Source organism: Squalius cephalus, assembly GCF_949319135.1.
Source record: "Squalius cephalus genome assembly, chromosome: 20".
Taxonomy (NCBI): domain Eukaryota; kingdom Metazoa; phylum Chordata; class Actinopteri; order Cypriniformes; family Leuciscidae; genus Squalius; species Squalius cephalus.
The window spans coordinates 5,737,489-5,761,709 of NC_137141.1; the positions used below are offsets into that span (position 1 = coordinate 5,737,489).

The 24,221-nt window shown below is 38.4% G+C and overlaps 2 protein-coding genes across 7 annotated transcripts in view; both read right to left on the reverse strand.

The window, feature by feature from the left end:
- exd2 (exonuclease 3'-5' domain containing 2) overlaps positions 1-17,031 on the reverse strand; it is a 22,656-nt gene extending 5,625 nt beyond the window's left edge. Inside the window, exons 1-6 of one of the 3 annotated variants that reach the window (XM_079853240.1) lie at positions 16,911-17,031; positions 11,231-11,593; positions 9,254-9,510; positions 6,040-6,166; positions 3,298-3,587; positions 2,648-2,754 (exon numbers count right to left, since the gene is read on the reverse strand). In XM_079853240.1, coding sequence (XP_079709366.1) covers positions 2,648-2,754; positions 3,298-3,587; positions 6,040-6,166; positions 9,254-9,510; positions 11,231-11,563 — 1,114 coding nt within the window. In that variant the 5' untranslated portion in view covers positions 11,564-11,593; positions 16,911-17,031. Of the gene's footprint in view, positions 1-2,647; positions 2,755-3,297; positions 3,588-6,039; positions 6,167-9,253; positions 9,511-11,215; positions 11,594-16,910 lie in introns of all 3 variants that reach the window. The other 2 variants (XM_079853239.1, XM_079853238.1) reach the window with 2 other exon arrangements.
- A 2,053-nt stretch (positions 17,032-19,084) lies between these two features.
- numb (NUMB endocytic adaptor protein) overlaps positions 19,085-24,221 on the reverse strand; it is a 65,268-nt gene continuing 60,131 nt past the window's right edge. For all 4 annotated transcript variants that reach the window (XM_079854339.1, XM_079854340.1, XM_079854337.1 and 1 more), the window contains one exon: positions 19,085-20,119. In XM_079854339.1, the coding sequence (XP_079710465.1) occupies positions 19,356-20,119 (764 nt within the window). In that variant the 3' untranslated portion in view covers positions 19,085-19,355. The remainder of the gene's footprint in view (positions 20,120-24,221) is intronic.

Consider the following 24,221-nt stretch of genomic DNA (forward strand, 5'->3'; position numbering starts at 1 on the left):
ACAGTAAAATACTTGATGTTAAGGTCTGAATGGAACCCATTTAGGCTACCCATGAGCATTAATACAGAGAGGCAGGAAGAAGTACTATAGAAACCAGCCTTTATTAATTTTTATTGCAGAGATGGGGTTTGGGGCTGGGTCCGTGGGACTGTTTCTGGGGGACGAGTCTGAGGCAAGAACAGGAGACAATGGTAAGGAGAATGCAGAAGACAAAAGGTAAGTAAAATAAAAAGTAAATCCCCAGAAACAGTCCCACGGACCCAGCCCCAAACCCAATCTCTTAAAAATTAATAAAGGCTGCTTTCTAAAGTACTTCTTCCTGCCTCTCTGTATTAATGCTCATGGGTAGCCTAAATGGGTTCCATTCAGACCTTAACATCAAGTATTTTACTGTTATTTGTCAACAAGATTCAACAAGACATTTTCACCTGGCTATACCCAATGTTTAGATCTGTTGTGGTATTTATGCAAATTAGCACATCTGTAATTAGATTATGCACCGTTTGTCCATGTTAACAAACAATTTAAAAAAACTTGTGATACATTTTTTGTTTGTCTTGATATAAATAATCAACTCAGTAATTTTCATGGTGATATAAAGGTTAAATTTTTTACCCTATTCAAGTAAGAAAAAGAATGAATAGGCGTATGAAGAGCCTATATTTGGGTCTTTTTCAGAACTTTCCCCTAATGGGATTCTTCTGGGCTTTTTTTTCCTTACTCAGGACATTTTGAGGATACAAAATCAGTTGAGTTTGATTCTGTTGCAATTTGTTCACGGTTGACCCCCATTTTGGCTTAAAACGCCTGGACTAGTTCTAATACAGCCGTCTTCTCACTCTCTCCTACAAACGGCAGACTGGCAGTAGTGATGGGGAGTCCACTCTGTGGCTGTGTCTAAAGTCACTCACTTGTTTACTGATTCTCTAATCTCTATATAGTGTGTGACAGTTGAGTGCACTTTACAAGCAAGAAGTGAGTGAGATTAAGCGAGGAATTCAGATACTGATGTATTACACCGCATCAGAGAGCTGTCGCAGAAACGTTGTCACATATTTATCCTACATGTAGCTTACTTTATAAATGTATTACAGTCTCAGCGAGTTTAGTTTATACATCGCTCCGTGCCAACCTGATTTGCTATAAATATAGATTTTCCATGTGTTAACCTTGTGTTCAAACTAACCATGAATCAAGAATCTCACATCAAGAATAAACATCAATAAGTGTACATTAAGTGTATGTATAAATGGCTCTATGAGCGACGGCCAACTATATTCCTTAGCAACGATGGCATTCTTCAGTGAAAACTTCACTCAATATCAAAAGCATATGAAAATGGAAACAAAAATCTATGATTTCCTTGTAGACTTTCTAAATAAATACTAAAGATAGAATGACATAAAATCCACTTTTAGATAATATTTTTAAAGAATGTTTTTTTCTTCTCTTTAATGATCACAGTTTTTGTAGTATCATTGATATAAAAATAAATTAGGGCTGTCAAACGATTAATCGCGATTAATTGCATCCAAAATAAAAGTTTGTTTTTACATAATATATATATGTGTGTGTACAGTGTATAATTATTTTCTATATATAAATACACACACATGCATGTATATATTTAAGAAATATTTGCATGTATATACTGTGTATATATATTTATATTATTTATAATTTATATTATATATAAATATTTTATATATAAATAACACATTTTTCTTAAATATATATGCATGTATGTGTATTTATATATAGAAAATAATTATACTCCATACACACACATTTATTATGTAAAAACAAACTTTTATTTTGGATGCGATTAATCGTTTGACAGCCCTAAAATAAATATTAACAAGCTATATATTTTGTTTTTGAGTTTCAGTAATTTCTAGCATGTGTCATTTTATTCGTTTTTGCTTTAAATGTCTTCATAGTTCATATTATGTTTAGTTCTTACATTTAGTTTCTAAACTGAATGAAAATGATAAATGTTGCCTTGGTAACTAGCTGAAATAAAATGTGTTCGTTTTTTTTTTAATATTTTTATTTTATTTCAATTAATTTTTTTCAAGTAATGAAAAGGTTCTTCATGTTTTAGTTAATACTTACCCTGGTAATGATAGCATCCACTGCCAAATTAAATATTTTATTTTACATATTACATGTACTTACTATAGTAATAACAGTAAATTATACATAATTACAAGCAACTGACCATAAACAAAACCCTAATCCTAACTCAAACCATAGTAAGGGCATGCAAATTAATACTACTCAACACTAATTGTATAATTACACGGTAACAAGGACACCTTAAAATAAAACGTAACCTTTTTTTGGATCCTGGCCCACTTCAATATTACATTATTGTAAAAATAATAAATGGTTATGCTTTATTTTAAGGTCTCTTTGATACATTATACATTTAATTACGGAGTAATATTAACATACTATAGGGTTAGGGTTAGAGTACTACAGTAAGTACATGCAATATGTAACAGACACTGTAAAAGTTTTACTTCATTGTTATCATAAGCAAACTACTCTGTAACACTCTCATACTGCATTATTTACACAAGGTGAGGAGGAAAATGCATTTCGACTCTGCATTTATTATTTCCACATTTATAACATTGTGTACCTCCTATGCCCTTTTCCAGGTACCATTTTGCTTTCTTCTTGTCACATGTGCAGAGCGGCTGCCCATCAGGAGCATGAAGGAAACAGTTATCATAGAGGGGGGATTTCCTGGATGAAGACAAAAAGCACATCAACAGTCACTGCATGTCCTAAAGTTTTGAACCAAATATCTAAAACATGACAAATTGTAATGCTTTGTGCAAGAGATTTGTTGTAGAGCTATTAATCACAGCCAAAATAAAAGTTTGTGTTTACATAATATATGTGTGTGTACTGTGTATAATTTACATATATAATATGTACATATAAATACACATGCATGCATGCAAGTATATATTTAAGAAATATTTGCATGTATATACACTGTATATATAATTTATATTATATATAAATTTTACATATAAATACATTTTTCTTAAATATACACATGCATGTGTGTGTATTTATATATACAAAATAATTATACACAGTACACACACATTATGTAAACACAAACCTTTATTTTGGATGCGATTAGTCACGATTAATTCGTTTCACAGCCCTAGTTTGTTGTATTTTGTATTCTCAACTTCAACACCATTTTCATTATCTTTGGTCAGATGCATTTCTATCGTGACAAATTACAGGAAAATCTCCCAGTTCCTTCATTACCTGGCCGAGTAGCCGATGCCCAGTGGTTTGCGCTTGTTCCGCCGTGGGTCTGGAACTTGCTGGTCTCCAGACTCAGGACTGTCCACCGTGGACTTCCGGCTCCGCCGCCGCCTCTCCCCTTCCTCCCCCTCTCCAGCACTATAGCGCCCCCTAAAGGGCACATCCACCAGCCCCTGACAGCAGGCAGCCAGCGGGGCGAACACGGCGCCACCCTCAGCGGGCAGACGGGGCTCCAGCAGGTGCAGGAAGAGGGCTATAGAGATCTGGGCATCATGCGCTGCATAGGTCATCTGGTGGAGACAGTATGAGACAGACATATAGTGCTAACACTTTACAGTAAGGTTCATTTGTGTAACATTAACTATGAGCAATACATTTGTTACAATATTTATTAATCTTTGTTAATGTTAGTTAATAAAAATCCAGCTGTTCATTGTTAAATGTTAGCTCACAGAGCATTAAAACTAATGTTAACAAATACAACCTTTGATTTTAATAACGTATTAGTAAATGCTGTAGAAGTGCAGTTCATTATAAGTTCATGTTAACTAAGGTTGTTAACTAATGAACCTTATTGTAAAGTGTTACCAATATAGTTTGTAGAATTGTAAAATATGCAAAAGAATTGTCCACACAACAACTATAACGTCTGGTGCATATGGCACACTTTACTGGAAACGCTTCAGTATTTTCAAAGTCATTCTCTGATTGGTTGAACTCAACAGGATGTCCGGGAGACGTGTGCATGTTCTTTAACGGTGCGCCTGAAAAATAAAGATTGACGCCAAACCCTCATGGAAGAGGAAAGCTGTTTACAACTGTGACAATGAGCGTTTATCAGGATCAACTAAACGCTGGATTTTCAAAAGCATGTAAAGATCACGGCATAGACTTTTTAAAAATACGTCCAAGAGTTTCACACACCGGTCTGTTATTGTAGGGACATCGGCATTACATTTTCATGCCCCCTAACCATCACGTGGAACAAAACGAACTGTGATTGGCTGCTTTACATGTCAGTCAGACGGCCTCTGGGCGGTCCTTAGCCAATGAAAGCTGCGATGGAGTCCAGACCTTCTGCCATCAGTCTGTAGGTCTGACTCAAGCGTGCCGCACAAGCCCTGAAAAGTGAAGCCAAAGTGTCTCGATCGCCCCCCGGTGACTGGTCCTAGTAGGCCTATAGGTCATAAGCCCCGCCTCCCCGTGTTATTCAACGGCACGTGAGACCAACTAAACAATTAAATTACACTTCAAATATCTTTTTTCCAAAGATGGTTTCTGTCATTTACTGTAGTTGTTATCACGCTGATGTAAATTCAAGTGTTCGTTTTTAAAATAAGTTGGTTTTTAGTTAGTTAAGTGATGCGGTGGTGTGACGTCATGATTGACAGCTGTGATTGACAGGTTCTCTGAGCGAAGTAGTCACTGAAGCACCAACAGACTTTTTTTCGGGATCTTTGGAGGACTGAGGAGATTGGAGCTTTAAATGTAATATCTAAATTTCTATAATTAATTAAAGACTCAGGTCCCGAGATCGCTACTGCGCAGACTCAAGTCCAAAGATGTCAGCGCCATATCGGGACACTGGCGGCTTCACTTCTCACCAATGGAAGAGAGCGAAGGGGCGTCGTCCATATTTTTCTGACAACGCGAGACTAGAATCCACCGGTTTAAGAGCTTGAGCATTTAAATGCCAATTCACACTGCGATGACAGACGGCAACGGGTTTTGTCGGATCAGTGCGTTACCCATTGGTGTCTGTTGGAGCTTGTTTTCGCTGATTGAACATGCCGAATCAACGTTAGGGCCGGTCCACATAAAACGTGTTTTTGCTGTTGAAAGCGCAGAAATTATAACCGTATTTTATTATGAGTTGACTGTCCCTTTAAAACTACGCTTTATCTCTTTGCTTTGAATGCATGTGCGGGCATTTCAAGTCCAGTGTGTGAAGTGTCAAGACGGGCCGCGTCTAGCAACTCACAGGTATCGCACACCAGTCGCGTCGCTTTCAGTTCTGGACAGCAGTCGAAAACAGTTACATCTAATCACCAAACAGGTGAAAGTTCACTTCAAGAGTGAACAGTGTTGATGAGCTTGAAGTGTTTGAAAAAAACAGAGCAAAGGGGAAAAGAAAGCGTGATCTATATTATTGTAGCTCTCTATACAAAGCAGAGGCTGTATAGAGCCTTTAATACTTTATTAAAGTCACAGAAAGACAAACGCTTTGCTGAAAAATGCAGAATTCTCAAACTTCTAACTTAAGAGTTCATTCATTATGTACATTAACAAAACTACATGCGAGTGGCGCTCTTCGGCGCGGCAGGATTTTGAACATTAGTTGAACGTGAAAGTGAAATTTTGTATATGAAATTTGTTTTATTGCATTTATTTCTGCAAAACAAAAGGCTGATCTGATAGGAAGTTGGAGCTGATGTAGGCAGTAGTTCTAAGTAGCCTGTGCAAAGAGGTCGAACTAAGTGCCAATACGTAGTTCACGCAGTGATATGTGTGTATATTTTATATGACAGACCTATAGGTTCAGATAATTTGTTAATGGCATTTACTCCTGCAAAATACAAGGCTGATCACTTGCACTTTGTGATTAAGAAGATTGAATGAATGTGTGTAATAGTTCTGGTGGATGAAGGGTCCCTCAAGAGCTGAAGCCCAGGGGCCTCTGATAGTCTTACTGCGGCACTGGTCCCCAGGTGAAGTGTGTGAGACCGAGGCCGCGTTCCTCACCTGCTCCGGGGTCAACACATCCGCCTCCCAGTCACTGCAGCGCAGCTCCAGAGATTTGTCCAGCGAGACATTCAGCAGGTCTGCAGCCAGAGACTTCAGACTCAAGCCGTTATTCAGCACCGCTTGCCTTCAACACAGTCAACATCACCTCATGTCACCCCGGAAGCCATTTCAAGCGTTACTGATTTACTGAGAACTGAAACCATGACTTTTACAGACACCTGCCAACAATTACTGAACGCTAGGCTTAAACAAAATTAACTGACTTGAGATTGATATTCACACTAACTCTACAACATAGACACAGTTACTGAACTGAATTGAGTCACTAAACTAAATTGAGCTGAATAAAGACACTTGTCTTCTGTAGAGCAGCTCATAGCTGGATTGAACTTTATAAATATATATATATATATATAATTTTTTTATAATACAATATAATACACATTTTCCTGTTCTGTTATTAATCTGTATTGTATAAAGGTCAATTTAAATAAATGTGTCTTGACACGATCATTTATAGATAGTAGGGCTGCAAAACTTGGGCGAAAAAAATAATTAAAATTGTGATGTGATTTCTCTGAGTTTATAAGCCCTGTATAATAATAATAATAATAAACATCTACATCTAATGGCATCTACGCTAATTTTAGTGTCTTTGTTTATCCCGAGGTTTTCCCGCAGCCTGCCGGATCCAGGCCGTATCCAGATCTGATGAAGGACCTGCGCCTGGACCCGATGACAACGCAGTGCTGAAGTGCCAACTAGCCTCTCCCTATGGAGGATCCCTTTGCCACTCTACAGATAAAGCGTCGTCGGGAAACTCAATTCGCGTATCTACCCCGAATTGATAAAATAAAATAAAATTCTGAATCAAAACTATAAGGAAACACCAGTACTTTGTTTAGGCTTGGTCTGTAGGGAATTCCAAACCTGCGCACATATATTCAAACGCACATAACTATAGAACCAATTCTTAATGCGCATGTGAACGCCATCAGCGTTTCTCACAGGTTCGCGTTTAAAGTCTGTGTAGAGAGAATGGTGTCGTCTTAGCGGCCCCTAATTTAATAACAAATGATTGTTGCGACGGAAGCGAATCAATCAAAACTAACTTTAGCTGGAAAATAACTTTATTAAAGAACCGCTATAAAGCCAAAACAATCTCTGTTACCTTAAATTATACGTTTATTTCTGTAAAGCTGCTTTGAAACAATCTACATTGTTAAAAGCGCTATATAAATGAAGATGACTTGACTTGACTTGACAAAATGAGAAATATTACTATTTTATTATAGTGATACACATCATTTCCTTGGGGGAGGGAGGGAGTGAGGGAACGCTGGCGCGTTTGGCTGCCGCTCCTTTCTCCTATTTTGTTTGTTTGGTTTTTTTCCAGGTTATATTATTCTCCGCGCCTTTACGGTTGCGATGTGGTTGTACCACTTTATACACATTGGACTGCTGTTTTTAATTGTGTACTCCACCCGGATTAACCTGCAACGTCTCACGGAGAATCAACACAATGGTTCGGCGGTGCACGGGGACTCCGAGATACTACACTCACATAAATATTACTAATTGTTCGCATGTAAATGGAAAAAAAATAAAAGCAGAGCATATGTTTAATTAAAATCTTAGCCTTTCTGATTTTATAAATCGCGCTAAGCCATATCGCGTTCGGTTAATCGTGATTTGTGCAGCCCTAATAGATAGAGGCAGAATACAAATCTAAACTTAAAACGTACATATTTGAATTGGAGTATAAATTAGAAATGCAGTTATTGTTTTATTGTATTTCTGATTATTAATATATGATCTGATGTAGAGCTGCACAGTTCTGGATAAACTGAGAATCACGATTTTTTTGTTTAAAATAGAGATGATGATTCTCCCACGGCTCTGAATGGACAACTAAACAAAATAATGTAATTTACTAGAAGTTCTTAAAAAATGTTAACTGTTAATTGGAGACTATTTAATAAAAAAAAATTTGTTTTAAATGAATGCTTTAATGACTCACTCATAAATACTTCACTTGAATGAACAAATCTCTTGAATGATTCAATGACAAATACATTTAACGGTCCCTTGTCGCCACCTACTGGTGTAACAATAGGAGTGTTTCCATTACAGATTTGTGCAAAACTCTTGCGATTTTTTTCTAAATGGCGACAAAAAACGATTGCGAAACGATTCCATTAACCGATGTTATGCGATTAAAACTTCATTTTTTCCTCTCGCGATAAGTCATTCCAAAAATCATAGCAATGGACGTTGGTAGGTTTATGTATAGGCTATCCCAGCCAACGCACTGGCCATTATTATTAATCAAAGGAGACGTATGTGTGTTTTCCCAGCATTAATGGCAAGGAAAGACCTTTATACTTGGAGCGGCACACATGAGGTGTTTCTGGGTGTTTGTCCCTCATGTCTGCTTCGAGGTCTTGATTGTGGCATTTCTTTGAGGTTTAGAATCCAGTATTCCTGTAATTATTCTGTCTATTATGAGTTTAATAAAGAACTCTGTCCAAACACACCGCGTCATCTAAGTCAGGTGACTGTAAATGCGCAAAAACTGTTTCCATTGCAGTTTTGCGAAATATTTCTTTTTCGAATTGCCTGAAAAACCACCTCATGCGAGCGGAAAAACTTTTTTGTGATAAATGGGAGTTTTTGCGAAACTGACGTGTTTCCATTGGGCGTATTTTCAATTCGCAATTTCAATTTGCGCAATTTGAAGGGTAATGTAAACGCGGCTAATGTAACTGATACAATCTTTGAAGGGTCAAGTTACTTTAAAAAGGTGATTTACTCATCGGTGTTTATATCCGGACCGAACTATAAACTTTTTTCCCAGTACTTCTGTGATAATTTGAATACTTGTAACACATAAATACTTGTAACACATAAATAATGATACTGCGCCAACACAGATCTGAATGTTCGTTGTGATCATACTTGTCAAAGGTCTGATAGACAGAGCCGGAACGTTGACATTTCGTAATAAGATCACGTGGGTGTTCGAATCGAGATCGCGATCTTTAACGATTAACTGTGCAGCTCCTGTTTTATTTTTTATGTTGTTTTTATTAATGCATGTTTGATGATGATGTAGAGCGCAATGGTCAGTCAATTAGTGCCCTATAAATAAACTGACTGGTTGACAACAACAGTAAATTAAAATGATTGTAGGATCAAACTGAGGCCTTACCTCTGTCTGAGGGCCAGGTAACGCAGGTCCACGGTGCAACTCAGAGTCAGACCATGATCGTGGGTCAGCCGTTTGCCATCCTCATAACATCCCACCCCGACCTTCAGCACACAGGGGTCAGACAGGACCCCCATGAGAGCCTTAGGTAGAGGAATCTGCGCATTACGAAACTTCAGCAGTCTGACCAGCATGCAGCGGCCGGAGAACGTCGCCAACTGGAGTAAAGACACCGCACAGGCCTTGCCTTTGACAGACACCTGAGGAAGCAGACAACATCTAGTGAAGGAGAGCTCTGATGCTACCAGGACAACATTAACATTTGGTCTAGGGCTGCACGATATTGAAGAAAAATGCGATGTGCAATAACATTAAAGGGGACATATCATGCTAAATCCACTTTTTTAGCCCTTAAATGCATTTTGTTGTATATTTGGAGTGTTTAGAAGTACAGAAAAGTTGAAATTATTCTCTTCAGGTGCTTCGTTGAAATCTTTATATTCTGTTTTGGCCTTATTTTTCAACCTGTTCCGATTTTTCTGTTATCTATGACGTTTTGTGAACTATTACGTCACAGTATTTGCAGCGGAACTGCCAAATAAGGACATCGACTTCCAGCCCAACACTTCGAGCAATCCGCCATTTTTATTTCTCGCTGAAATTTTGTAGTCCAAGCTAAACGATGCAGAAGTTACGAGAGGGTAAGTTCAAATGTTCGGTTGTTGGATGTAGTAACCCACACGCTTCATTACACCGTCTAATGTAGATGAACTGCCGCGCTTGTGACAGGGCGCATGTTTAACTGAAAGAACGAGCAGAGAGAGAGAGACCCGGTCGCGCGCACGCACTCTCTCTCTCTTCGGAGCCAGGCGAAAGTGTAAACAAGACACCGTCTCCAAACTAGACGCTGTCTTGCTCACTCTCCCTCGCACATATTAATCAAAATAAATCAACACGGTGGTAAAAGGTCGGAAGACCAAAGTTTCATGTGTAAATACAGTAACACACCATTGCGATACATCCATATGAAGACGTTGTTCTGCAGGTTCGTCGTCTTCATTTTCATCTCGCTCCGGCTCCGACTCTGGCTCGAACATGTAAGGCTGGCTGGACAAGTCTTCCGTTGTTGACATTTTGTTAATAACGTGTGAATAAAAAGTTTCTGTGCCGCTAGATAATCGTATCTCTGCTATCAAACTACAAAAATGGCCGAACGGGGTGGAGTTGAACCTCTGCATCCTGGAGAGGGGGCGGGGTATGACGTGTCTCAATTGTATTTAAAGAGACCGCACCAAAACGAGTTGCTCTCAGACACACATCAGAAAAGGGGTAGAAAAGGGGCCTGTGGAGCTATAATAATGAGGAATTCAGACCCAAGCATTGCAGTTCCACTTTATATAGACCACAAATGTATGATTTATATGTAAAAAGGAACGATTTAAAAGCATGATATGTCTCCTTTAAATAATGCGATATTCGATACGATAATGCTACAAGTGTGTAAAATAAGCTTAAATTATCTTTAAAATATATTTAAAATTATAACCTAAATACGTGTTTCACATTCTTTTTGTAAGAAGAAAATATCCATACAACTTCTGAAAGTGAACCGCAGTGTTTTACTGTATCATAAGAGGTGTTATTTTAACATCAGTGTAAACCACGGGGTTTAGGGTTTCAGGTTATCCTACATTAAGATTATTTAACAACAGAAACTGAATAATCAAATATAAAAATAAAACACTGCTTAGTTTTCACTGTATGAATTAAATATATATAGATTCTTATTAAAGCTACAAAAGTTATTCAGCCAAGAGCAGCGAGTGATTTTCTCTGTCTTTTGTTCATGACCCAGTTATTGCAAGCCGTTGCGATATGCATATCGCGATTCACACATTTGCAATATTTCGATAATTTCGATATATTGTGCAGCCCTTATTTGATCACATACAGAGCCATGCTTACACGCACGCTTTTTACCCATTCACAGTCCAATCCCAAAACCGGATACACCGAAAGGTCCTTTTGAAACGCAGGCCAAAGCGTTTCCCACTCGTCTAGAGAACTCACGATCACAGGCGGCACCTCTAACAGTGTTTGCGCACGCAGAAGCTTCACGCTCTGTGGCGGTGCAGGCGACTCTGGTGAGGGGGGGATTTCCACCTCTAGCTGGGCTTGTATAGGCTCAGCCGAAGCGGGGCCCTTGAGGGCCTTTCTCTTTTGAGTGCGGATGCTGCGCCAGAGGAATAGACCACCGAGAGTGGCTCCTAACATAGTGGCCACTGCTGCGGTCCATGTGCTCTGCTTGGACATCGTCGCAGCTGCACCAACTCCCACCTAAAACTGAAGATGAGAACACTATTTCAGTAGTCCACTTCAGACATTTTACTACCTATAAGGAGGTTTGCAACTAAGTGTCAACTAGCAGTCATTAGAGTATTAATAGACTGTCTGCTTAAAGGAGAACTCCGGTCAATTTTAACATTGAGCTAATTTTTTTGTCAATTTGGAGTGGTGTCAGTACAGAGAACAACGACAAAAATCAGTGTTGCCTACACCGTGTTATCCTCTTTTTAAAATTTGCACCCTGTTGACTTCAATGGGGCAAGTTTTAAACCTGCTTTTAGCCTCTTAACATCCTTGATGTGTCTTTACAAGTGCACAGGTCATGTGAGTGATTCCTTCAGAGTGAACACGGTGAATCTGACTGCAGTAGATGTGAAAGATATGAATAAAAATGATGTTAATTCAGCCAGCGCACATACCTGTATTTACATCCTGTTTTCGGTCGAAGCCCACAGTAGTCGATTGTCGAGTTCACGCGCATAGGTTTAGTTACCTATCATCACGCGCGTGAACTCGACAATCGACTACTGTGGACTTCGACTGAAAGCAGGAAGTAAATACAGGTATGAGCGCTGGCTGAATTAACATCATTTTTATACATTTCTTTCACATCTACTGCAGTCAGATTCACCGTGTTCACTCTGAAGGAATCACTCACATTGGCTGTGCACTTGTAATGACACATCAAGGATGTTAAGAGGCTAAAAGGGGGTTTAAAACTTGCCCCATTGAAGTCAACAGGGTGCAAATTTTAAAAAGAGGATAACACGGTGTAGGCAACACTGATTTTTGTCGTTGTTCTCTGTACTGACAGCACTCCAAATTTACAAAAAAATGAGCTCAATGTTAAAATTGACCGGAGTTCTCCTTTAAAGGGTTAGTTCACCCAAAAATGAATGAATGAAATCTGAGAGCTTTCTGTCCCTCCATTGACAGACTACGCAACTACCACTTTGACTCTTCAAAACAGTCATGAAGAGATAGTCAAACTAATCCACATGAGTTGATCTGTTTAGTCCAAATTTTCTGAAGAGACTTAATCACTATATGATATGAATTTCACTATATTATATTCACATATAAACGTTGATCAGCGAACATAAACAAGCTCAACCGAACCTGCTTGACGCGCGAGAACAAACCTCTCGCTGAAGCTCAAACGTGATGCGCAACATGAGAATTAGAGGTCGACCGATTCATTGGTTTTGCCGATAGTTGATTGGTGGAACTATCGTTATTGGCAAAAATCCATACCGATAGCTTTTCCGGGTTGCGTCTGTCGCTGGAGCGGCTAAGAAGTAGGGTTTTGACTCCGAACTTTGTTATTCGAATATAATTTGAATATTTAAAAAAATGATATTCAAATGAATATTAGGCATCCTTTAGTATTCGAACCTGTTATGGGCATTATTTTTTGTAAATGTGTTTGCTTATAAACGTTGTTTTCAATTCAGATTCCAAGGCTTTTTCACGCCTGGTGAAGTTGTGAATCGCGAGCTCATTAGCAAGGCTATTATTGGTCATCTGGGCTCCGTCCTGGTTAGCGCCTATTTTGTATACCAAAACAATGGCCACGCCAACGCCTACAACAACCACGCCTGATGAGGAGTTCGAAATCTACACTCCTGACATGTGGCGCTACTCTGGGTTACCAAAGAAACAGGGAAAAATCACGAGTCCATTTTTTAATAATAAAAAAAAAAAAAAAAAAACCAGTCCTGACTGTTTTTCTTCTGAAAACATCATTGCCTGCCTATTGACATTGACTGATACACTGCCCTCTGGTGGACAGAACATATACAACTTAAGTTTGATACCAATATAGGTCTTACTGAAGGCATTTTAATGGTCAAAATATTATTAATAAATATTTGAATATTAATAAACGAACTTTGAATATGATTTTTGGGCAAAAGTCAAAGCCCTACTAAGAAGTGTGCGCAGTTATTATACAGAGCGAGAGCGCTGAGAAGATAATGCTGGCATTATACAGAGCGAGAGCAGTCTCTAGGAATAACAAACTATCACCGGCTGAGTTGTTTGCGTTAACACGCGAGGCTGCGCGCAGCACGAAGATCACACATTATATGCATTAATGCAGATGCGCATTTAAAACACAGACAGCGAAATGGTATGAATGCAGAACACTAAAGTACATACTGTCATATCATTAAAAAAAAGTAATACATTTTTGCGAGAACATTGAACATTAGTAGTGGCTACCTCAAGAAATTAAAGCAATGTGACAAAAAACACAGTTTTTGAGTTTTAATTTTTATTTTATCTGTTATTACCTTTGTTAATGTACTATGAACTAACATGAATGATCAAGGTACAATTGTATTGCTCAAATATCAATACATGCAGTAAAAACGTATATATTGCATAATGCATATAGTGAAAGATTGCTTAATACATCCTTCATCCAAATGGGACTTGCAAAGTGTTACCTATGAAATTTACATTTGTTTCTAGGTTATAAAGAAACACACATTTGACCTGTAATATTTTAATGTTTAAATTATTTTCTGTAGAACTTCTCATTTTAATATAGTAATATTTAGGGGTGTAACGGTACACAAAAATCACGGTTCGGTACGTACCTCGGTTTTAAAGTCACGGTTCGGTTTATTTTCGGTACAGTAAGGGAAAGAAATGCAAACATTAAACTGCAGGTTGTTTATTACTATAAACTTTTTTTAACAATTTGTTTACACTTTTTTTTAAACACTTTTTAATAAAATATAATAAAATAGATATAAAATAAAATAAAAGAATAAGAAATAAAATACTGCTGCAAAGTTCTCCACTAAATAAAATACTCTCAGTCTCAAACCAATATCACATAATAAAATATAATGAAAAATATAAATAAATAACTATGATTACAGTGCAGCATTACCAATCCCAGCTTGTAGGCCTGCTCATATTTAAAAATTAAGGCTGGGAATCGATAAAAAAAAAGAACTAATTAATTGCACAATTTGCTGTAATTAATTGCAATTCCTCCAAGCTTGTAATCATCAATAATTAAACTTATAATCACCTAATTAAATGAAACACGGGGGAAAAAAGGAACAGAAAATAGCCCTATATTAAAATAATATTAAGCATAAATATATCAATGTATTATTATTTTTCAATAATCAATCAACATAATCAATTTAAGATTTTTTTTTCCACTTTTTTAATAATTATCAAAATAAAATATAGTCCAAAGCTATAGTAGCCTACAAAGCTATTATTACCAGAGCATGTGATCAGAGCAGGTCATTTTACCATTGTTGCCAGCATAACTATACCAGCTCAGCAAACAGAAGTGTACTACTGAGAAATTTCACCTTATTTGAGCGGACTTTGCTTTTCCAGTGCGTGATCGGTACATGATTGGAGTGTTTGGGCCGTTAACGACAGAGCAGAACGCGCAGCGCAAACACGGACATTGAGAAACATTGAGCAGAGAGCGCAGCGGGCCGACACACACACACACACACACGCGCGCGGAACGGAGAGTGCGGCGGCGCACACGGAGCGGAAAAGCTTTTTTTTCGCCCTGCAGTCTATTTCATTGGTTTAGGTTACAGTGACGACGGATAAAACTTTAGAATCAGCTGCAGGGCGGGATTTGCGCTGAACGCGGAGACTTCCGCCACTTAATATGTTCGTGTAGAAACACGAAAATGTACCTATGTTCCGCACACAAAATATTGCATTCAGTCATTCGGTACACACGTGCACCGAACCGAAAGCCCTGTACCGAAACGGTTCGGTACGAATACACGTACCGTTACACCCCTAGTAATATTATATATTTATTTCATTTAACACATTTCAGTTCAGCACCGTTTTACTTGGAGTGTTGTGTTTGTTTTTAATTCAGTATCCATTTTTAAAAACATCGGTTGAATAACCGGCTATCGGTATGTACGGTCAAACCTAAATATCGGTATCGGTAAAATCCACTATCGGACGACCTCTAATGAGAATGAACCTCATTGGATCTTGCTGAATCTCAAATGCGCTTTTATGGACTTTTTGAAGCGTCAAAGTGGAAGTTGCGTATCTGCCAAAGGAGGGTCAGAAAGCTGTCAGGTTTAATCCAAAATATCTTCATTTGTGTTCAGAAGATGAACGAAAGTCTTTGGAACGACATGAAGGTGAGTAAATAATGACAGTATTTTCAACCTATACTGTGACAAATCAACTTTTCCAATCACTTGTCCCCTTAAATTGATTTCCAGAGGCATTTTTACCTTTATAAGGGCGATTTTCTAATCACATCCATCATCTTTTACAACAAATTCTTACATTTGATGATCAATAAAATTCAATCAGTATCAACCAGATTCATTCAGTAATAAAACACCACAGTTTTTCGCTTGGAGATGCCAAACGTTTCATTTGTGAACTAGAACAAAAAGAACAGACAATATTGTGTCTAAAATTTAACTAACTCAATACTAACTTGCGCAACTGATTTTATACAGTAGTTTAGTTCAGTAAAATTAGCAATTGTGCTGATATTCAGGAAAACAGTGTATAAATCATGGGGATAAAAATCAACATCTCATTGAGGGGCTTTTTTTTTTTGCCCCATATCTTGAATTTTAGTAGCATTTTTTGCCCCAAGCTCCCATTTATTTCACTTACGAGCCCATGAATGAACCTAAGCAATAGGCTATATTAGTCTACCATCATTTAATACAATATCAAAAGCATAAATTCAAAATCTTGATCTGTTTTTGTCGTTGTTGTTGTTGTTAACAGCACTGGCTAACACAAAAGTTACAGCATTTTTATTGTAATAACTGTGATCATTTGGCAGAAACCATGCATTGCCTACGTTAGGTTATTGCCAACGATACTGAACACAAAAGAATTAAGAAGTGTCATTAATTAGGCAGGTCCTTTGTCATAGTTGTGTTTGAATGGTTTTTACATAATTGTTTTATGTATCCTAAAAAACATTCAAGCACAACTACGACAAATGACCTGCCTTATTAATGACACTTCTTAATTATTTTGTGCAGAATATATTACTCATTAAAAACCGATTGTGCGTTTGTGAAAACATTAGCAGCTACCAAACTAAACGTTATTTAAAATCAAGAAGCATTTCGACCCAAACTGACCCAACAGCGGTTTGATGAGGAGTTCATATCGCGTTCACACACCGATTTAATGACTTTAATCTCAGTGTGTTTGTGTCACAGATGTAGTGCTTTATTCTAGCGGATTGTTAGGACTCGCACATCTAATGAAATCACTATGTAACATGTCGTTCTCGTGTGAATGTTGCAGAGGGTTTACGTACCTGAAGACTGAATAGATGTCAGAATAATGAGCGAATATTACCATTCACTGTCACACACACTCTTATGATGAACAGCTGCAGCGCTTCTTCTTCGCTGGTTTTATTTAATCAGCGCTCGCAGAAATCAACAGCGCCACAGCGCCACCAATGCTGGAGAAGCGCAACTGCCAATGTCATCTCAACCGGAAACAAAACCCACAAACATTGTGCATAAAGAAAATGAATGCTGTTTTGCAAACTTTTTAGCCATTTTGAATTCATTTTCAGAAAATTAAACACAACATTTACACAATTACTGTTACTGTAATGCATCTATAGTCATTTTATTTGCATGCATTTTGCATAGAACGTGTGTGTATTGTGCATTACATTAGGTGAACAACTTGCAATGATTTCCAGAGGCATCTTCTGTAAAAGCTCTCAAAAAAGGGTTTGGAAAAGAGCACTTATTTTCTAAACATGTAATTGAAGAATTACACATTAAAGTATTCGTCCTCCAGAAAGGTCAACACCAGTTACGCCAAATTCAAATAGAATGACATTTTGTTTTTGTCTTATTGGAGATGTCTGAGTACTAAACAGTATGTTTGTGCAAAGTGATTAATGCAATGGCATGTTAATAGATATTTACCCAGCAAAATACCCTCTTTAAAATGATTTAAACAATATTTAATAGAAGCATCAGATACCACATGACGTGAGCACGTCTGTTTCAGCAGTGGTGGACAATAATTTACACCTGAATAATATGGAAAGAATTTAATAGTCATTGAACTGAAAATACAGTGATACACAATAGAAAATAAGAGAATTATTCAGACTCAGCATACTTGACCAGTTAGAGAATATCATGCCATCAAGTCCCTTTCTTTACCCATTCGATATAAATTGGAAATGGGAGGGACTTGAGTAACAGTCGGTCCCTTTCCCAAATAATGCACTCGATGTGCACTTGCTGTCCCTGCTCGTGTGCAGGGGAAATATATTAATTCATAGCATAGAATAACTCATAAATCTATATTTTTCCAACTTCGAGACCTGTGGATGAAGCTTCAGAAGCATCTCTTTTGCTTCCCTTGGGCAAAAGCATGCAGTTCATCTCATGATGATGTTTATTTAGTTGCAAAACAATGTTCACAGATACAAGAATACACAGCAAATCATGGAACAGAAGCACACAGAAGCGCTTTCCTCTACCACCAACATTTTATTCAATCTTTTAGATTAAATTTTTCGTAAAGAATTGGAATAATACAATGCAATACTTACAAAATGGAATCAAAACCTAAAAACAGGGCCAATCATCTTCATGTCTGATAAAACAAAAGTGTTGATGGGATTGCATGAAAAGCAGAGAACAAAAAATTAAAATATCACTGCAATCATATTAGAGTTGGAACCACAGGTCATTTCAAGAGAGTGAACATCGTAGCTCACTAATGCCACAGGTGGCCAAATGATGGATTAGTACAGTGCTTGTGCTAAAATGAATAAGATATCTTCTTATCAAAATAAAATAAAAGATGACACTTTCAATAGTGTTAAAATTAATTAAAAATGTCCTAAAAAATGATAATAATATGTTGCAATAGAAATCAAAGTACTGATACTATAGTACAAAAAATAAGCTTAAAATGACAGCATAACAGACAGATAACATCGTCTGGGACCTGTGTGATTTAAAGGTCCTCAAACCCGGCCGGGGTCCATTTCCGTTATCTACAACATCCCAAACTATGCATGGTGACTAAAACCGAATAAAGAAAGAGATGAAAACCATCCCTCATGCCTATATATATATATATATATATATATATATATATATATATATATATATATATATATATATATATATATATATATATGCTCTTTTCCTGTATGCACACAAAATAAGCCTGCACCTTTGGAAAGATTATTTACAGCTCTTCAGTAAATTTTTCAAAGCTATTTAAAATATACTTAATGCATAAAAATAAAGATTTTGGCATTCTCTTTGCTTCTTCCTCTTCTGATTGCAAAGTTCTACAAGAACCTTGTGAACCCGGAAGGTCTGCGAAGTGCCTCGTCCTTCTGATGGGGAGCATTCATTCATCCAGCCTGCTAGGGGGCGCTGTGAGACGGGTCAATCGAGGTCCAGGGAGTCCTGCATAATATAGGGGTCGCATTAGAGCATCTAAAGAATCCTTTTATCATCTTCTTGTCGCTCTGATTAATCTCGGACACAAATTCGGCGTAAGTGTTTTTGGGGGCACCTTCATCAACCCCCTCGTCTCCATTTGTTCATGTCACGAGCAAAAACCAAAACATGGACGAACAGACAAAGAAATCGAAAGACAGAGAGGGAGAGATATGGAGCTGAAGTGGTTTCGGGTCATTCACTCTATCGTCGTCTCTGCATTAATGTTCATCTCGTCGCTCTGTGACTCTCGGCCACACCGTGTGTCTTTAGAGCTGGATCTCGAAGGTCTTGTGGAGCTCGCTGGAGAAGGGGTTTGTGGGCGAAGGAGCGGTGCGCTGTTGCGAGCGGGTCTCCAGTGCGGCCCACTGGGCCTCGAAGGCATCGGCTGGATGCTGAACTGCATTAGACTGAGCCGCCCAGTTGTTCGCCCCGTTAAACGCCACACTGCTTTTGGGAGGCTGCAATGCTGTGGCGTTGGACACCGGAGGTAGGAATGGTTTTCCGAAGGGGCTGGACACGGTTTGGGTGTCGAACTGGACTGGTTGTGGTGGTGTGGAGAACGGGGAGGACTGGGGAACTGGAACAGGCACTGGGATGGGTTGGGTTTGCGTGGCGGATCCGAACACGTTTGCCACCATCTGTGAAGGTGTGATGCCGACCGGCGGGAAGCTTGGTTGCATGAAGGGGATCCCGTTGGACACTGGGAAGGCCGGCTGGCGGGGGGGAACGGCAGGGACCGCAGACGGAGGGATGAAGGGGGCAGAAGGGGCAGGTGGAGGGATGAAGGGGGCAGAAGGGGCAGGTGGAGGGATGAAGGGGGCAGAAGCGGGGGGGAAGGGCTGCTGAGCGGGAGGCGTGTCGGTTCTCACGGCGCCGGCGGGTTGGTGGACACGCACGGACTTGGACACCTCCTCCAGCCAGCGGTCCGCTTCCGACGGCGTGCGTTTGTGGGAGGAGGAGGGTGTGGAGAGAGTCGCGCTGACTGCAGGATGGGCTCCCACGGCAGGTGCAGGATTTGGCCACTCGCTCCCTATGGGAAAAAACAAGAAGATTGTTTTTAAGCATGCCATTTATTCTGCTAGGCTGTTACAATTTACAGGATCTCTCCGGAGGGTTCCACTCGATTCTAAAAATAATCAATTCTTCAATTCCGAGGCTTTTGGAATCGAGAGCTGATACTATGTATTCGGACATACTACTCTTTTGGCATACTGTTTTTCACATACTATATACTGAGGAAGAACACACCTGATTCTGATTATCAGCTCGTAAGAATAGACTCCAACCCTGCATCTCAATGTCCATACTATCCATCCTAAACAGTATGTGAGAGTAAAATAAGTGTGTCCCAAAGCATGGTATATGTTGAAAAGAGTAGCCTATGCCAGAAGGCCCCGGATGGTCTACTATTTCCGGTGGATTTTTGAAGTGTGGATCTGTGCTCACTATAATGGCTAATATTGCCCACAACCCACTGCGCTTTGAAAGAGGATTCAGTTCAGAACTACAAACACGAGGTAAAAGTGTTCAGAAAACTACAAAACACGCGACCGACGGTTAAGTAGAGGTTTAGATAAAGGGCTTTGAGTGACTAATAATCAATATTCAAGCTAATAAAAAATATTTAAGTAATGTTATCTGTGCTATATTTCATTTGCAACAACAACATGAACTTTTATAAAGATCTGTTTGGCCATTAACTTGCATCGTTACGGATGAATAGGAGGAGAAAGACCCTTGACTGGCAGATACGGTAGGAAATTCAATTAAATTAAATTAAATGTGGAGGATTTTATCTTTGACAAGATGATTGATAGGTCAGTTTACGTGACAGGATGCGACAGAGAGCAACTGTAAAAGAAGTGATAGTATGTCCCAAAGCTTGTCTAATCTTCTGCTTCACACTCAAAAGTAAGTACTTTTTCTTCACAAAAAGAGTACATACTTTTAGGGCGTAGTATAAGTAGGCAAATTGAGATGCAGCACAAGACTGAAATGACAAAGGATTCATTAAAAATGTGCAAAATACGTTTTGCTCTAATTTGAAAACCTGAAAAACAGAGAACCACATTATCTAGACTTGTATGTCTATGTCAATTGTGCAAATGGAGCTTGAGGCAAGTAGTTTTAAGTTTTAACATGTCGCGTTGATCAATACGCTCATGTTGCATTTTTATTTGCTCGTCAGTAGACGTTGACGTAGCAGCACTTCAGACACTGTCAGAAAATTATCTCAAGACCGTGACAATGGCCATCTTATGATCCAGGAACACCGTTTAGGAGCCACGACCACAGAAATCACCACGATTGGTCATCGTTCGTCTGGGACAGCCCAAAATCATACAATGTGTACCAAGCATCAGAGCAAGGGTGTCCAATCCCGCTCCTAGAGGGCCACCTTCCAGCAGAGTTTATCTCCAGCCCTGGTTAAACACACCTGAACCAGATAATCAAGGTCTTCAGGATCACTAGAAACTTCCAGATGTGTTTGAAACTCTGAGCTAAATGTTGACCCTCCAGGAGCAGGATTGGATATCCCAGACTTATACATTTATGGTATCATAGTGAAAGATTATGTGTATTTTCAGTTAACTTAAGTCAGATGCATTTACATAGTTACTGTGCCTGTGTCTCTCTATCTGTGTCTGTAAAGGTGTGAACCAAATGGCCCATACAGATGTATGGCCCATAGAAACTGATTGGTGTGAATGACAAAGAAACAGCATTGTTTAGGGTAGATTGCAGGGTAGATCAATCTCCTGTGGGAGGCCCTTACAGTTTTCTATTGTTTGCAGCCCATGTATAAAGTTATGTCTCATAGCGGCGACATGCTAACATCGCTGATGAAGGACTGCTATACTAAAAACCTTCAATAAATTCTTCTCCCCATAAGAACTCTGGTCAAGCTTTGATTAGTTAAGGTTATTTTTTATCACAAGGGTCTTCAACCAATGTGGGGTCCTCAAATTAATTTTTGATCACAAAATTTTTTTGTAAAGAAAAAATAAAACATGGGTAAAAAAACATCACAAAGTCAAATTTAAATATAAGCACTCTGAAACGAAAGCAAGAGAACCCTCAGTTGATACAGTAATAATTTAACAATATTGGCGAAACTCCACTGCGTTTTTGAGTTTGCGCTCTGGAGAACATGAAACGTTTCTATTTACAGCGGTGAGAAATGTAGCCAATCACAGACATGTTTGTTGATCTCTTGAAGGCAATGTCCAAATCAGAGGTGTTTAAGACAGAATCCACTCACTGCTCAATACGCCAGAGTTTTAGTTCGGTGACGAGTTTTGGTCGCTCTCACGAATCCTCTTATTAACAAAGAAAGACACGACGCAAGTAAGAGACTGCAGTGTGTGTAGACAACTTTATTGATTTTGATGGAACGTTGTGAGCTCTCGAACTGAGATGAGTCACAGCTTTTTAAAGATTGTAAAGTAAGCGCTCTTTCGTGCTTTCGAGGCTATAGCTATAAATAAATCCATTTAACAAAAGTATTGTTTTTCAAGCTGCTAAGAGGACAGATGGCCAATTACATGCTGAAAGATTTTGGAAGTGGCATCTATTAATGAAGGATTCACTCTCAAAATTGCAATTGACAGTGATAACTTGCACGGAACACAAATATGGCATGCAAAATATACAGGTGCTGGTCATAAAATTAGAATATCATCAAAAAGTTGATTTATTTCAAGAATTCAACTTAACAGGTGAAACTAATATATTATATAGACTCATTACATGCAAGTGAGATATTTCAAGCCTTTATTTGTTATAATTTTGATGATTATGGCTTACAGCTTACGAAACCCACGAAATCAAAATCCCAGAAAATTAGAATATTACATGAAATCACACAGTAATTACACAGTGATACCATGGTCATTGAAGCAGGTTTTGGTTATTTTGGCAGTGTGGGCAGGTGCAAATCCTGCTGGAAAATGAAGTCAGCATCTCCATAAAGCTTGTCTGCTGAAGGAAGCATGAAGTGCTCTGGAAATGTCCTGGTGGACGGCTGCGTTGAGTGGACAGCACAGTGGACCAATACCAGCCGATGACAAGGCTCCCCAAACCAACACAGACTGTGGAAACTTCACACTGGACTTCAAGCATCTTGGATTGTGTGCCTCTCCATTCTTCCTCCAGACTCTGGGACCTTGGTTTCCAAATGAGATGCAAAATTTGCTCTCATCAGAAAAGAGGACTTTGGTCCACTGTGCTTTATTAAATCCAGAGTCAACGCAGCCGTCTACCAGGACATGTTCAGAGCACTTCATGCTTCCTTCATTTTCCAGCAGGATTTGCACCGGCCCACACTGCCAAAAGAACCAAAACCTGCTTCAATGACCATGGTATCACTGTGTAATTACTGTGTGATTTCATGTAATATTCTAATTTTCTGGGATTTTGATTTCGTGGGTTTCGTAAGCTGTAAGCCATAATCATCAAAATTATAACAAATAAAGGCTTGAAATATCTCACTTGCATGTAATGAGTCTATATAATATATTAGTTTCACCTGTTAAGTTGAATTCTTGAAATACATCAACTTTTTGATGATATTCTAATTTTATGACCAGCACCTGTAGATATGCAGACTAATAGATTACTAGAAAAAATTTGTATAATTTTTTTTTTTTTAAATTCCATTCCAATTATTTGTAAAAGTAATGACTTCTTACCGTAGTTTAATCTTAAATGCATCACTGTACATTGCTGTTCTTGTCATGGTGGAGCCTTTGCTACTTACTAGAGAACACGCACTCATTTCACATACTCAGTGATTTGATTCTTAATTTTCCATCTGACAGTCAAATTAAAATGTGAATTTTTAATAAACTAGTAGCTAAAGATCAGGTAAATGTTGAATTGTCCATCTGATTAATAAAATAAAACTAGACTAAATCCATTCAAATAATTTAAAACATCTGCAAACAACTAATGAATTGACTTTCATCGCAACATGTTGTTTATTATGATACATAAATCTCAATTTTAACAATGAAAGTAATATACAGACAGTGATGCATGTGCAACAACAACGTGTATAGTTCTGATTTATTGTCTTAATCTTATTTATTGTTTTACTAATCTTAATCTGACTTATTCTTGATCATAATATA